This window comes from Nicotiana sylvestris, chromosome 1, assembly GCF_000393655.2.
Source record: "Nicotiana sylvestris chromosome 1, ASM39365v2, whole genome shotgun sequence".
NCBI classification, from domain to species: Eukaryota; Viridiplantae; Streptophyta; class Magnoliopsida; order Solanales; family Solanaceae; genus Nicotiana; species Nicotiana sylvestris.
In genome coordinates, this window is record NC_091057.1 from 119,684,180 (window position 1) to 119,700,685 (window position 16,506).

General features: G+C 37.1%; 1 protein-coding gene across 1 annotated transcript; it reads right to left on the reverse strand.

Moving 5' to 3' along the window:
• Window positions 1-525: 525 nt before the first annotated feature.
• LOC104225891 (serine/threonine-protein kinase SRK2A) lies at window positions 526-4,553 on the reverse strand. Its single transcript, XM_009777772.2, has 9 exons — window positions 3,844-4,553; window positions 3,646-3,720; window positions 3,415-3,516; window positions 3,172-3,225; window positions 2,904-2,996; window positions 2,729-2,821; window positions 2,295-2,399; window positions 2,113-2,211; window positions 526-1,139 (listed from the first exon to the last, which is right to left on the reverse strand). The coding sequence occupies exons 1-9, from the start codon at window positions 3,961-3,963 to the stop codon at window positions 810-812; spliced, it is 1,071 nt and encodes a 356-aa protein (XP_009776074.1). The 5' UTR covers window positions 3,964-4,553; the 3' UTR covers window positions 526-809.
• Between the last annotated feature and the right edge of the window lie 11,953 nt (window positions 4,554-16,506).

The window sequence follows — 16,506 nt, forward strand, 5'->3', positions numbered from 1 at the left end:
TGAGATTGATAGATCGTGGAGACCATATATGCAATCCTATTCCAAGATGCATACAACTAGAGGTGGCAAACAGGTGGGATGGGTCGCATAGGGATAGATCGAAAATTGGTAACATAAAAACGGATAAATTATCCAATTCGAAGTATATTTAATACGGATAAAAAATAAATTAACTGACGGATAATCCATGGTTTCTATTTTTAGGAGAATTCTAGTCTCCCAAACTTTAGAAACCCCAAATTAGAGTTTTTTGAAATGTAAAAGTTAAACTTATTAGTTCCATTGATTATCCACCCTTTTTAAGTGAATAATATAAATCTTATCTATATTTGACCCAATTTTTAAACGTTAATTATCCAACTCATTTTTTTAGTAGATAATATAGGTGAATAACTATTTTCTTTTTCCATCAACAAAACTCACCAAATCTCCTGTTAATTGAACTAAGGCTCATTGCAAAATATAGGCTGCAACTCAAGCTCATTCGAGTCTCAACTTCAGGGCACCATTTCCTTTGTCTCATGGTAACATAATTCACAAGCATCCTTACCAAAAAACTCTGAAAATTTTACAGACTTTTTGAATTCCAAACAACAAGAAAGAGAAATTTTACACAACCACGAAATGCCCCACACTTAAAAAGAAAGTGTAACTTTCCACAAGCAAAAAAAGATAATGTAAGGCCTAGGTGAAACAACTTCTACACAACCATGAAATGCTAAAAGCTAGTCTTTCACAAGCCAAAGAAAGATAATTTAGGACTAGGGGTTTGTCCACAGTTCTTTATGAGAAAAGATGATAATGTGCACTTAGGTGAGACGAACTTCTCCGCTTTCATGTGCCTGCTTCACTTGCTTTTCATATTCGTCTTCTTCTTCTTCATCCTCTTCCTCTTCTTCTACATCTCCTTCCTTCTCCTCTTCTTCTTCTTCTCCTCCCCAGCCAAAGCCTGAGACTGAACGGGAAGCTGGAGCGGGAGTCTTTGCCTCTTCCACAATTTTCATGATCTCCTCAACACTCTGAAGTGAAAATGTTGGGTTTTCTCTTCTGTAATAAGCTGCCTGTGCTGCTTCTGTTAATTCCCTCGGCAAATTCTTCAAAAACCATGGGTGAGACTTGATTTCTTTGATTGTGATCCTCTGCAAAAACAAACCTATTCATTAGACAAGCCATGATCTCCTACTTCAAATCTGTTCTAATTTTTCATTTTTCTACAATATGGGTAGAAAATAGGGCGCACAAAGATGAAAGGTGATGATTCATAGTTGGTGTGTATATTTTCTGATTTATCATATCAAAAACATTCTTTATGATGTTGAAAACTTGAACAGATGACCAAGCAGATGCAGATTTCAGTTTTTTCCAAGGGTAAAATCGCAAATACAAACTGCCAATATAATCATAGAAACACTACAGAAAATACAAATAACCATTAAATTGAGATGTCACAGTATTTCCCCTCTGACTATTCTGATGCTCTCCCCTTTTGAAAGAGAAGCCAAGATACTTACAAGTAGTACTTGGTACTGTAGAAGTATCTGGATTAAGAAAAAAGAATCTATCCCAAAAAAAGGGAATAAAAACTACCCCCAAGCTTCCATTTGATTTCTAGGTGGACAAGGGAAAACAGAACGTACAAGAATAAGGCAGGTAGGTAAGAACCAAGAGGATCTAACAGGCTAAACAACAATGCTTAAATTATGGTACTTTAGGACATTAACTCAATCATAGAAGAGGGGTACTGAGACTAGGGATGAAGCTTAGATCCAGCAAAAAAAGTCTTGGAAGGTTGAAGTGATTCTCCATGTTGAAGTTCAGCGATTTGGTTCAGGTAAGGCGATTCAGGAAATCTTATTTGATAAATGGACAATTCAAGATATGTAATTTCATCTTATAAATTGTAACATTGGTCACCTAATTGGAATATAATCTATCGAATGGGCATGGCAGAAATAATATGAATAGGGAGCAAAAAGCCAAGTGTATAGATCCACATTGGGTGAAAACAAATGATGCATTAAATAGGTAACATTTGTATCAGACTGTTAGCTCATTAAGAATTCAAGTAAACTTCCAATAGAACACACCCAACAAGGACAGAAGAGAGCATACCCTTGCTGGATTAGCAACAAATATCCGAGAGAGAAGGTGCCTACAATCTTGTGATATGTGAACATAGTCGGGAATCTTGTACTGTACCGCCATTATTCGCTGGAAAGAGAAACATCAAAGCCAAATTAAAAGGGCAAAACATCACGTGAAGTTCTTTGGATATGTGAAGCCTTCGAACTCACTTGAATAGTTTTCCTAAAATTCTTCGGATCCTCCTGATCTTCAAAAGGATATGCCCCAACCAGCATCACATAAAGTGTCACCCCGCATGACCAAACATCAGCCAGCTGAAATAATCACAAACAGAACTTCAAGGCCTAAGAATAAAATTAGTAAAAAAAGCTTCACTCTTTAGGGAAAGAATGTGGGAGGGTGTAAATAAGATGTAATTTATGCAACTGTGGGAGCATCACCTGTAAATTCAACAAGTCGTAGAACAACTATTTATAGTGGTTTCTTAACTACTCATAAGAGGAAAAGAAATAAAGCCCATATATTCCAGATTGCTCCATAAGGATGCAAATGCAGCTCCATGCAGATGGATGCCAGACAAAAATCATTTGCATAATGCCCCTCCACCAAATATAAAAGATCACATAAGTAATTACACAGATACCTTGCCATCATATTCTCTTCTTGATAGGACCTCAGGAGCAATATAAGCTGGAGTCCCAACAGTTGATTTTGGCCTCGAATGCAACAGGGACGACTGCGATTGCATAACAAAAACTATGAGCCTTTCCTAGGGGGATAATAAGTCTATATATATAAATCACCAGAACATCATCAACCTTTGAGTATCCAAAATCACATATCTTCAAGCGTGGAGCTGGACTTCCATCAAGAAGCGTATTCTCCAGCTTCAAATCTCTATGGCATATTTGCTGCAGAGGCAATGGAAGTTTGAAGAAGATTAAGCTCCTTTAAACTAAAAAGATGGCATTTGCAATAAAACTTATACACATAAGTCCAGGCCTAAGATGTATCTAAATTTCTGTTCATATGTTCACACATAAAGAAAGTTTTTTTTTCTTTTGTAAATTCTTGTAAGTTTCTTACCATGTTGTGACAGTAGTGAACTCCTGAAATAAGCTGCTGGAAAAAGTACCTAGCCTGAAGTGACAGCAGCAAGAAACCAAATGAGACAAGCACTGAAGATAGTGAACCAAGTCTCTTAAAATCACAGAAATGTGACCTTTTAAAATCATAGACTTCATTACCATTTCTTTATCCTTCAGAATCCTTCTATATGGTAGTCTGTGTGAGACTGATTATTGACACAGTTAAAATTTTAAAATATACCTCATCTTCACTAAACCTTCCTGCATTGCAAATGCGCTCAAACAGTTCTCCACCAGCTGCATATTCCATAACAATGGCAAGATGAGTGGGAGTCACTAACACCTGTATCTCACAAAACAAATGCAAAACAATTAGGCCAGCTATTCCTTAGATTTTCTTGCCATTTTCAAAACAAACCAATATTATCAATAGAGCATTGCAAAATACTAAAATATAAGCACACAAACTTGCCTCCTTGAATCGAATTATGTTTGGATGCCGAAGCGATCTATGATTAATGATCTCCCTTGCTACATTCTCATCAATCTATAACAAAATGTGACATCTCAATATTAAGAACCTTGGATGATAGTGCTAATTACATGTTTAACTGATAATTAGGGGGAAAAACTAATTGATTTGATGATAAAAGACAGTAATAATACAAACCTTATGTCCTCTCTCAATGTATTTCATTGCCACAAGTTCTTTGGTTTCCTTGTGCCTCATCAGTCTTGCCACACCAAAATTCCCTGACCCTATATCTTTCACAAGCTCGTATTTATCCATTTTCTTATCCTTCACAAACTTCACTATATATTAAAATAAGTACAAAATCCCTTAACTTAAAACCAGAAATCCAGCAAACCCTTTCTAACACCAAACAAAGCCAAATTCTGATGACAGATACCAAATTTGAAAATTAAGGTTTTAAATTTAACACAAAAAAGGATCAATTTTTAAAGAAATTTATAAAATTCCCAGATTTTCCCAAAATTCCAACTCCAGAAACAACCTAAATCCAACACCTTTAAGCTAAATTACACTATGGTATTTGAAAATCCGTGAATTTAAGAAGAATTAGGGTTTCTTGAGACCAAAAAAGATTGGGAAACTGAGGGAAGAAGACGAAACCGAAATTGAGGTGGAGAAAAAAGAAAGCAAAAGATTAATTAGCAGAAATTTGAAGCTAAAGCAAGGAATCCACTAGTGTGTGTGTGTGTGTGATTTTTTATGCACGAGACAGAGAGAGAGATTCTAGGGAATAACAGGGACAGAAGTGCATAGAAGTGTGAAATAATAGTAAGAAAGAGAGAAAGGGAATGAAGAATGAAGAATATATTATTAAAATTGAAAGCTCAAGTGTCAAAGTCTATTTTATGGAAGTATCTCTGTGACTCTGTCTATTTATACTAGTATACTAGTAGTAAGAATATATTTTACTTTATTTTCCTTAAATAATGGATTTATCATTTTATTGAAGTAGTAGTAGTATTGATTTATTTAAAAACTGTGGGCAAAATTTAAGGAATCAAGGATATGAATTTGTCGGCCGATTTGGGTCAAGATCAGTGAAGCGGTGGCAACAGTCTGATGTCACAGTCCATATTTTTAAGTGCGGCCCAATCCAGTCTATCATCTTCTTTCTCATTTGGACGGTCAGGATTGAAGTTGGAAAAACTATACAGTATACTTACTCCCACAAATAACAGCCGATAAAATATATATTTTTTGTATATTAATATATCATATATATATTTTATACATAATTAATATTTTTATATATATATTTAGCTAGCAAATATAATTATTTTTAACCGATGGCCAATATATAACTTGTCCTTTGAAGCTCATGAATGTTATTGATGTTTAACTTTTGCCCCCCCCCCCCCCCTTTTTTTTAAGTTTATGCAATATAGACTCGCCAACAGCTATGGATTGCACTAGAACTTAAAATTTGTGAGTTTAAAATTTTAATTTTTTTTGAGGTTCTAAATTAATAACTTATATATAGTATGAATTTTTAAAAATAAATATAAAATTTAGACAAAAATAATTTAATTTCACAGACCCAATAGCTTAAAAGCTAGCTCTGCCCCTGCCAGCAGCTCCTGGCATAACTTCTATTTTTTTCCTCTTCATCCTTACACAATTTTTTGTTCTATTGTTTTTGTAGAGTATTTTTCGTTCAATCGAGAATATCAACTAAAAGTTAAAAGTAAGATTAGATTTATTTTAAAGAAAGAAAGACAATGGGAAACAACAAAAAAAAAAAATTTATTAAACCCATAGATGAGTGGCTCTAAGATCTATTCTTCTTTTTCATGCTAATACTCAACAGCAGTAAATCACTAAAGTATTTATCGTACAGGCAAAATGGCCTAAATGGCACTTATACTTGTGTCACTTTGTTATGTCAGTCCTCAAATTTAATAATTTGCCAATTAAATATTTATACTCATTCAAACCGTGTTAGTAAACACTTATGACAGGAGATTATCAGTGCGTGTAATACAATCTCCTACACGTAGGACACCACGTCAAGAAAATTAAACCACTTAGGCTCCAGGTCATTTATTATGGACACATAGGAAAATAAAACGGAAAATAATTATTAACCTCTCCCCCTCCCCTCCCCCCCCCCCCCAAATCAATTTCTTCATATGTTCTTCATCTTTCAAGATTAACCGAGCACCTTTCATGGCTTCTCCCACGATGAGCAATCATACTCTCTCTTTTTCTTCCTACAATTCCTATAAAACCCATTACGAAATGCACAAAATTATATCATGATTTTTCCCAAGCATAAAACTCTTTTTGGGAGCTCGAACGCAGATAAACTCACCCCCACCTTAGAATCCGGTGACTGTTGCTTCACTCCTCATCTCTGTCGTTTCTCTTCTTCATCTTCCCTTCCCCCCTATTTTATTTTCTCTAACTGTTTGTTAGTTTTTTACAGGTCTGGAGCCGAATAAATTAGATCTGGCCGAAAATATAACTTTTCCGGGACCTTCATTCCACCACAACATTTATCGGCGACTTCCGCTCTTTCTTTTATGTTATTAGACCCCAAATAAACTTAGGCAAACTATCAGATCTTGGTAAAAAATTTGGCCGGAATTTGATTTCGCTTGAATACTTGTTCTTCCTTCTAATTCTGATGTTTCTGTATTACTTTGACAATAGTTCACATATTTGTTCTTTGTGCAGATTTGGGGAATGAGAAAATTTTCACTTTGGTTTGTATAGAGATAATTATTGTTTCTTTTGATTTTAGTATTTTTTTTAATCAAACCCAGTGTATTCACCCGCTTTTAAAAGCGCGTGACCACACATTTCATCTGGCTCAGCAAAATAAATGCACATACGTTTGGTCAACGGCCAAAGTGGTTTAATATATAAGTTTTGATCAAGTAGAAATGTCTGGATGAAAACAAATGAAGTAGAGGGACCGGCATGACAAAGTGGCACAAGTACAGATGTCATTTAGGTCATTCTGCCTATTGTAAAAAATGAAAGAAGCAGAATATAAGATGAAGACCTCGAACAACCACAACTTGCAACAACTGTATAAGTGTTATAAAACAATAAAAAAAAAGTATTGCAGAGAAAAGTATAGAGAGAGAATTCTTATTGATTTGGGATCAATTACAATGGAATAGAACCCTTCTATTTATAGGGAAAAAGTGACTTAGCTACCAAGTAACAAATCCTAAGATCTCTCTAAAATATAGACATTCACCTTAAATGGAATTCTATTTATAACACTCCCCCTTAAATGTCTATTCAATAGATAATGTGCCTCGTTAAAACCTTAACTAAAATAAAACCTAGTGGGGAAAAAATTCTAGAGAAAGAAAAAGAGTACATATATCTAACAATACGCCTTTTGGTTGCCTCGTTAAAATCCTTGCAAGGAAAATCCAGTGGGACAAAACCTTGTAAGGAAAAAAGAGTACAACGCGTATTAACTCCCCCTCTGAGAGCATCAATTCACATCTTTGAGCCTACGCATCCCAATCTTGTACACTAGCTTTTTGAAGGTTGACATCGGTAGAGATTGGTGAACAAATCAGCCGTATTATCACTTGAATGAATATGTTGCACCTTGAAATCACCATTCTTGTATATATGTAATCTCTTCATATAATGTCGTGGAATAACCTTTTCAATATCTCCGTAGAGGTATTCTCGTTGTTTATAGTTATAGCAAGATACATATGTGCACAAATAGCACTTAGAATGTGGTACTTCATGACCAAAAATTGTATATACTTTAAGCGATTTAAATCCTTCAAGGATTGTCATATAAGTCATATAATAGACTTTAATTATATGCATATCAAGTTTTCATATCATGCTAGATAAATAAGATATCGAAAACTGATTGCACATATCATTGACTTTATACTTTCAAGTGTTTGAACTGTAGGTCTAAATACTTGCCTTTCATATGAAACCAACTCTACTCGAACTGCATCTATTCTATTTGGCCAATATTTTTGTGTCTGTATTCGACAAACTTAAGATCTTCATCTATACTTAGCGCTATCATAGATGTCATCGACAAACATTTTATATCGGTTTCAACATTTTCATAAAGACATGACATGGAGATCTCTTCATTCATATTTTCAGGTATCTGAATCTCTCTTGAGATTTTATGAAGTATTATGTTATGTGATCTTCTAGATCACTTGCCTCCTTATTATGATCATTTGCTCTTCTTCTTTATCAAGAATTTTATTTGAAACAGATTTGTCTATACGCTTTAAGCGTACCACAAACTTTGTCCTTCTAGAACTTATTATAATATGAGCATTTGCAGTGAGAATATAGTTACTTTTTTTAGGTCAGCAAATGCGTCTGGCATGCTTTGCAATATATTGCAGATGAATTATCTTTTTATGAACTTCAAGTTCTTATTATCTTATTCGAGGATCTAGATGTATAAATAATAATCCATTCCATGTAACTTTTTATCAACTGTTGTATCATGTTTCCCCCTCATGTTAGAAAAACTAACTTGCTTCCTCAACTTTGAAAATACATCCTTGTGCGTTATGATGTTAATTAAAATATACAACGCACATCAATAATAATAATAAGATGGAAGTATTTAGTCATGACCCTGAACCAGTTATGAGGGGAAAATATAATATACTTTCGTATATAATGTATGTCAACTGCTATTGATAATTTATTCTCATAAGCAATAATTTAGCTATTAAGCGGAGGCACTCAATAAATTATTTTCCTAAATCAACTGTGATGTAAACCAACTTATCAAAATAAACTATCTTGAATATAAAATCTAAAAATTATGCTCTAAACTAAAGTATTGAGCAACTTACCTCGCAAACACCATCTTAGTTGGGATTATATGGTATACATGGTAGGTGAATAGGCCCATATTCACCTTTGATATTTTCAGTATTCATGGGATTCAATCTCAATTTTAGTTGGTCTACTAATTAATGAGAACAAACATCATAAGAGAATTCGTGAAGAACTTTGTAGTTCTTTAATATTTAACCATGTGAATTCTCTTTTTTTTTTGCACATCATAATTAAATTAATATGGATAAATCAACCGTGTCAACTGAATAAATTATCAATATTGATAAACTTTAGGTTTACAATTGTGTCAACTCTGGAACCCACCAATTTTCTTTCTTCGTTGTTGACATGATCTTACACAACCTACCCGCCGAATTCCTCGAAATCCTTTTGTTAGCATTTCATGAACACTCTGAATTTCTAGCAGCATTCACATATTCGACTTCTTACTGGATAGTCAGTAAAATCCTTCGCAGAAGTTTCGCCAATCACGCGACCGCTGACCTGCTCACAAGAGATAACCCACCTGTGAAAATTATACGCCGACATCTTTCAACGTCGCTGCACGGGGTACAATCACTACGACTTCAATAACCCATCCTGAGTCCGTACTCATTCACCCACTGTACTCATCTGTTCACTTCTTATGGACATCGACTAAATGTGCGACAATATCTTTCAATTCAAAATTATATGACATCCTTTTTTGTATCAAGCAACTCCCTTTCTGTTGTATCCAATCTCCCGCCGTATAATAGCCAATATTTCAAATTAAGCCTGTGGACCCAATCACCGTCCGCTAAAATTCCCAAACCACTCTAAACTTTTTCTCAAGGTGTGAGTTATCTTGCCACTGAACCCATATGCTACTCTTTAACTCTCCCACTTTGGTCGAACTCGCTCCTTTAAGCAACTACTTGACTTTTGCTTCTTACACCTGGCCTTCTAGAAATTCAACCACCTCCTGATACTTCCCACATGTCCTTCCTCATCCTTTGTTGCCTAGTTGTTGCCTTAGATCAATATCTATCTCTGTAGAACTTAACCGATAGATTGCTACGAACTTCAACCCTTTCCGAAGATCCTCCTTCTCGAGCCGTCAACATTAGAAATACCCATATAATCCTGAACTACCGCACCCCGCGATCTCTGACAGCTTTTTCTCCAATATTATCTCATAGTATCCTGCCCCAAAAGCGAATTGTAGAAGATCATAACACCGGGTAACTTAACACAGTCAATCGAGGACGATGATACCACGTCGCAGATAAATGTATCATTTATGGTTGGCGAGAAGGTCCTCTTGAAAGTCTCGCCAATGAAGGGCATCATGAGGTTCGGGAATAAGGGCAAGTTGAGCCCAAGGTTTATTGGTCCCTTTGAGGTGTTGAAGTGAGTTGGGGAGGTTGCCTATGAGCTTGCCTTAGCCCCCCAGCTTATCGAGAGTTCATCCAGTTTTTCATGTATCGATGCTTCAGAAGTATCACGCCGACCTATCACATGTGTTGGACTTCAGTACTATTCAGTTGGATGAGAGTTTGGGTTATGAGGAGGAGCCAGATGCCATTATTGATAGACATGATCGCCAGTTGAGGTCCAAGAGGATTTCTGCAGTGAGGGTCCAGTGGAGGGGCCAACCGGTTGAGGAGGCGACCTCGAAGTCCGAGGAGGACATGCGGAGCAGAAATCCCCATTTATTCAGCAGTTTAGGTAATTTTCTATGTCCGTTAGAGGATGAACGTTTGTTTAATAGGTGGAGAATATAACAACCCGACTGGTCGTTTTGCCTTTTAGAACCCCGTTCTCTTAAATAAAACTTTCCATGCTTGCTTTAACTGATCTACAACTTGCGAGGATGGTTGGTTCGGGAGTTGGAAGAGTTTTGAGTGAAATATGTCCATTTGTTTCTTTAAGATTCTCTTAAAAGACCAAGTATGACTTGGGTCAACTTTTTGGGAAAACGGACCCGGATTCGTGATTTAACGGTCCCAGAGGGTCCGTGGGAAAATATGGGACCTGAGCGTATGCCCGGAATCGAATTCCGAGGTCCCTAGCCCGAGTAATGAATTTTTATTAGAAATTGTTAAATTGAAGTTTTAAGGAATTAAAGAAACTAAATAATCATTGATTTCTTAGGTACCGGGCTCGTATTTTGGTTCCGAAGCTTGGTACAGGTCCGACATATCATTTAATACTTGCCCGTAAAATTTGGTGTCAACCCTAGTAGTTTAAGGGCGTTTTGACCCGTTAGAGGAGAATTAAGAACTTAAAGTTCTTTAATTTGATTCATTTGGTTTTAAGGGTTGATTCTTAGATTTAGCATTGTTTCGGGTGTTCTGAGGATTCGAGTAGGTCCGTCTCATGATTTCGGACTTGTCGGTAGGTTCGAGCGGGGCTCGGGAGCCCCGAGCGTCAAACGGACGAGGCTCGAGTGAAGTAGGAAATTTGGAAAAGTGCTGAGTTTGCTGCTTCTGTCATAACTGCATCTGCGGTTCTAGGACCGCAGATGCGGGACTGCAAGTGCGGTCCACTCTTCGCAGAAGCGGCTTAGTGGCTAGGCTAGGAGAAATCGCAGATGCGGCTCCCAAGCCGCAGAAGCGGTCCCAGCCACTTTTGCCCAGTTCCGCAGATGCGGCTCTTCATCCGCAGGTACGGGACTGTAGATGCGGTCCCCTGACCGCAGATGCGAAAATCGCTTGGCAGTGAGGTTCATTTAATTCGAGCTCAAGACCATTTTTATCACATTTTCATTCACCCTTTGGGCGATTTGGGAGCTCTTGAGAGAAGGTTTCCACTTAGCATTGCAAGGTAAGTTATTTCCACTCATCCTTAGTTTAAATACATGTATATTGGGTAGATTAAACACTAAAACTAGGTAAAATCAGAGGGTTAGAGCTAGATCTAGGGTTTTAATAAAATTAAGATTTAACCACGAAATTTGTTATGAAATGAACTAGAAATCATATATTATTGATCCTTAGGTTGCAGAGAACAACTTTCTTCGAAAAATCTCGGAATCCGGGCACGTGGGTCCGGGGTCAGAATTTAGGAAACTCATGTAAATGGTTGGAAAATTGCTTAAATAACTAGAATTTGATCTTGTGAGCTTATATTAATTAGTTCTTACTTCATTTAACTAGCTTGGGATCGTTCGGCTCCGAATTGAGAGTTTGGACTTATTCTTGATATTTGGAAGTGCGCTTTGGAGTGAGGTGAGTCTCCTTTCTAACCTTGTAAGAGGGAATTGTCCCCATAGGAATAATAATTGAGTAATTATTTCTAAATGCGGGAGCTACGTACGCACTAGGTGACGAGAGTTCGTGCGTAGCTACTACTATGTTGATTGTCCGGGTAGCTTAGGACCTGTGAGCACGTGATTTTTGTCTTGCGCGACAATCGCTCCAAAAGAATTAAAAAAATAATAATAATAATAACAAATGGTCCTGCTGTACAAATTTGGATTTTTACATGGCACTTTGTTAATTATTTATGATTTTTGCCCATTTTTATTAAAACAAAATACAAAATGTATGTGTCATGCGTAATTTGAACCGTAATCCGATTGTTAAATAGGAGATCACAAAAATACGCATTTCTTTTGTCCTGATTTGTTGCCTTGTTTAATTTTACCTACTTTTAACATTTTATACGCATGAAATAAATATGTTAAGTGTTAATTAATGGTGTCTAGTTTTATTTAATTAGGTTGTGTATTTAGGAAATTAGAAATAAAGAAAAAAGGGGGAAAATTTGTTTTAAAATGAATTTGGGCTACAAACATTATAAAATCAGAAGCCCAAATGAATGGCCCAATCCACCAGTCCGCACAGCCCACCCCCCAGGCATCAAAACGACGTAGTTTAACACCAAAACTACGTCGTTTCAATGCCAATCCATCCCAACCATTCAAACCAAGCTGATCCAACGGTCCGGATCTCTCACCCATAACCCCATTTGCCCGACCCGTTACCCGAACCAACTTTGACCCCAGCACCTGAAACGACATCGTTTCCTGCGAGATGAAGGATCCTGGCCCTTCATCGTGCCTCATCCAACGGCTGAGATCCATTCACCCACTCCATATATAAGCTTCCCATCATACCCCGCCCCCTATCCAAATACCCCTGCCTTTCATCATCTTCACAAGAACCCCGGAACCCTAGAGCCGCCCCCATCTCCCTTCACCAAAAACCCGGCGGCATGAACGCCGGTGACCACACCCTTAACACCATAGAACCCCCTTGCCATCCTGAACCTAGATCTTTTAACCATTTATCTCGAATCCCTCCCCACCTTCTCGAATCTTCATTTGAAGATTCGAGTCAAAACTCGATCTACACCGATCGGCCCTAAATTCATACCAGACACTCCCCAGACTCCCTCGTGACCAAACCATGCTTGGTTTGGTCCGAATCTGACCAGGGAAGCATGAATCCCGGATCTAATTTTTGGAACCTTAGGATTCCTCGTCACTGGTCCGTACCTGGTTTAAACCGAAGAGATTAAGGTCTAATGGACCTTAATCGAAGTGTTTCTTATCTGAGAAACACTTCGATTAGAGTCCGTTCAGCCTTAAGAAAGGTCTGTTCGAGTCCAAGCTAGGGTCTTTTGATTTTTCGGGTTTTAAGGTGAGTTTGCTTTCTTTTCTTTAGTCCATGTGATTGTTCTAAAGGCTGTTCATGTTTTGTGAAATCTGTGTTTTAAGTTTTATTAACTGTGTCCTGTCCACCTTGCCCGAACCTTTGTTGTTTGATTGAGTTTCTTCTTTTACTTGTTCTGATAATGTGTATGTATGTATTTGTTGTGCAATTAGTTAAATTTCAAATTTGAACTGATTAACTGATTCCTCGGGTACAATTCTGTTTAGTCAATACAATTCGAATCATGTGTCCTATACTGTTAAATGTCTGATTTTGGTTTCGATTGTATGTGTTATAACTAATATAGTCGAGTCGACATGTGTCGTCAATTAGTTTCAACTGTCTGAACAAAATAAATCGATTTGCTTTCTGTTAAACATTGCCTGAATCAATTAAGAACTAAGTTTAGTTACTTATAGTTGTTAATGTGATTTCAGAAACCTAAGGTTTGGTCTGTAATTGCAATCTGAATTGATGGCATGTGCACTTGTGCACAACATGTGCATAAAGGCCCTTTTTGAATTAAAATAGTTTGACAGCATGTTTGTCAGATTATATTCCTGCTGCCCATGTTTGCTTTTAGTAAATAAAATGGGAAAGAGGACTGTCAGGGAATGTCATGGGAGGGTTTTATTTTTAAGTAATTAAGTGGAAAAAGAAAACAGATCACATGGGAGGTTTGTATACTAAAAGGTTTGAGTGGAAACTGAAAAAGAGAGAGCACATGGGAGGGTGTTTGGGTGATTGATGAACAGGCTGTTAAAGGGCAGACTTTAGGCTTATAAAAGAAGAGGACTTCCATCAGTTTTAGAGGATATAGATTGGAGAGGAGAGAGCTGAAATACATACATATTAATACACACAGGACATAAGAGAACATGGAGATAGAGAGAGGGGACTCAGATTGAACATTGAGAGCTGAGTTTTTGGAAAAGAGAGAACACTGAGAGAGAATTCTTTTTGATAGCTCAAATAGATTTCAAGACTGAAAATTGACATTGAATTTTGAAAAGAAAGGAGATAGGGAGAAGGATATCACAAAAATCAGAAACTGTTTTTCTTCCTGCTGTTTGTTCGATCCTTAGTTGGTTCAACCTGTTCAAATAAGTTCTGATTTCCTCTCAAGTATCAGCTAGGTTTTGTTGTTTGGTTCGTATTGGCTGCTTTCTCTTGGAATTGGATTGTCTGAATTCTGATTCCACTCCCCTGCTTATTGCTGTCATTTTGCTGCCTCTTCCCATTGGCTATAGTTGCATCTTGCACTGGGATTTGTTCTGTTACTATCTGCTGTTACTGCTGCTGTTTGGTGTATGCTACTATATGTCTAACTGACTTCCCTGCTTCTTCGTTGTAAGCATTTCCAGGTACACATTTCAAGCCTCCATATTTGTGTAACCGATTGTAACAATGAAAAGCATGAATCGAAAAGTCTGAAGGAATTATAATCATCTGTTTGTTCTATTTACAACCCTTTATAAATGTTGTTAAGTTATGTAAATTTTAGTTTGTAGTTCAATAGAGAATATATTAGCAAGTGTGTATTTAATCGAAGCTCATGCCGATCTAAACCACGATATGTAATTCGTTTAATAGTATATCGGATGTAACTATAATTCATGGCATATGCAACCATTAGTGTGATTGTTAATTCAAACTCGTTCTTCAGCATGTTTTGAATATGTAGGGTGAATGGTCCGTTTCAATTTCGCAGAAAATACAATACAGTTTTAGATTCTCGAGTTTCAGCTTCATTAGGCAGTTTATAGGACGAGTTTCAAATATCATTAGTCGCATCTTCTAATAAGTGGTTTTAATTAATCCTGGCTAAATGAGTTAAAGTTAAGGAGTTCTTGTAGTAGTCGTAGCATTTCATCAATCTTGTATATAATTCTTCTATCAAATTAAAAGCATGTTTCATGAGGTACAACGTTTCTTCACCCTATAAATAATTAATCAGACGATTAACAAAAATCTGGATTTGGCCAAAGCATATAATTGAATTAGCATGCATCTTTTCTTCTATTTTTAGAGACAAACACATTTAGAAATGTAGTCGCTTTAGGATGTTCCTTCTAAAATAATGAGACGAGCCTCGCCAAATAAAAATGTAAATTGCGGGGCCCTCAATAATTAACCATAATAAATATTTAGAATTCAGGACTGGCCGTTTAGTGAATTTCATGGCCTTCCTCAAAATAATAACGCGTTTAGACTTATTAGGCGCGACTCAATTAATTTAACCTTCTTAAACACGGGTGCACATTGATGTGACCCAAATCCCAATCTCAACGGAGTCAAAATGTGTCGACGATCACGGGTGCATTGATTGTGACATGGTTCGAGATGCATTTTCGCGGCGTTGCAATTCTATAAAACTAAATGATAATAATAAAAGCGGTTTAAACTTAATAAAGCACATAAGTCACAACATGTATTTAAATCAGATATTTAGCCATTATAACAATTTAAGCGACCGTGCTAGAACCACGGGATTCGAGGGTGCCTAACACCTTCCCTCGGGTCAACAGAATTCCTTACTTAGAATTTCTGGTTTGCAGACTTCATTTGGAAAAGTCGAAAATTTCCTCGATTTGGGATTCAAGATAAACCGGTGACTTGGGACACCAAAAGCCAAACCTTTCCCAAGTGGCGACTCTGAATTAAATAAATAATCCCATTTCGAATATCGTCACTTAAATTGGAAAAACTCCCCTCGCGCATTCTACCCTTCGGGGCGGGGCGCGCAAAAAGGAGGTGTGACAGCTCTGGCGACTCTGCTGGGGAAATTTTAACCCAGAACCACTGGTTCATGGTTCAAGAATTCGAGCTTAGAATAATTGTTATATTTGGCTTTATTATCTGATCTTTATTACATGTTTTTGCATAACGTGCTAAATGTTGTCTTTTACCGCTTTGATATTATCTGAACTGTATATAAACTGTGCCGAAACCCTTCTCTTCTTACCTCCGGGGAGAAGCTCGCTGGTCGAGACTCCCTATTCTGTTAGTGTCAATACCTGAAATAAGAAAGAGGTCGGACAAGTTACAAAGCCGGACGATCTCGCGGGTCCCCGGTACGTAGCCCCCTCCTCGACTCGAGTTGTCCGCTCGGGTACACAGTCTAGAACAAATACCCAGGTTACGAACCTAGAATAACTTGACTTCATGCCGGATCCCTAGTAGAAACGCTTATTTGCATCATGTTGCATTTGACTTAGGGGACTCAACACAGGGGTTGGGTCCGTCTAGGACTAGCAACCTGAAATGAAAAGACCATCATGTTGCATTCCTATCTGTGTTGCGCATTTATTTGCTTCGGTTCCGCATGCCGACCGGTTTCTAAAAAAGAAAA

Coding starts and splice junctions, on each gene's coding strand:
- LOC104225891 (XM_009777772.2), bottom strand. CDS start 3,963: ATGGATAAATACGAGCTTGTGAAAGATATAGGGTCAGGGAATTTTGGT. Junction 3,721..3,843: donor ACATTGAGAGAGGACATAAG/GTTTGTATTATT, acceptor ATTTTGTTATAG/ATTGATGAGAATGTAGCAAG. Junction 3,517..3,645: donor ACATAATTCGATTCAAGGAG/GCAAGTTTGTGT, acceptor TGTGAGATACAG/GTGTTAGTGACTCCCACTCA.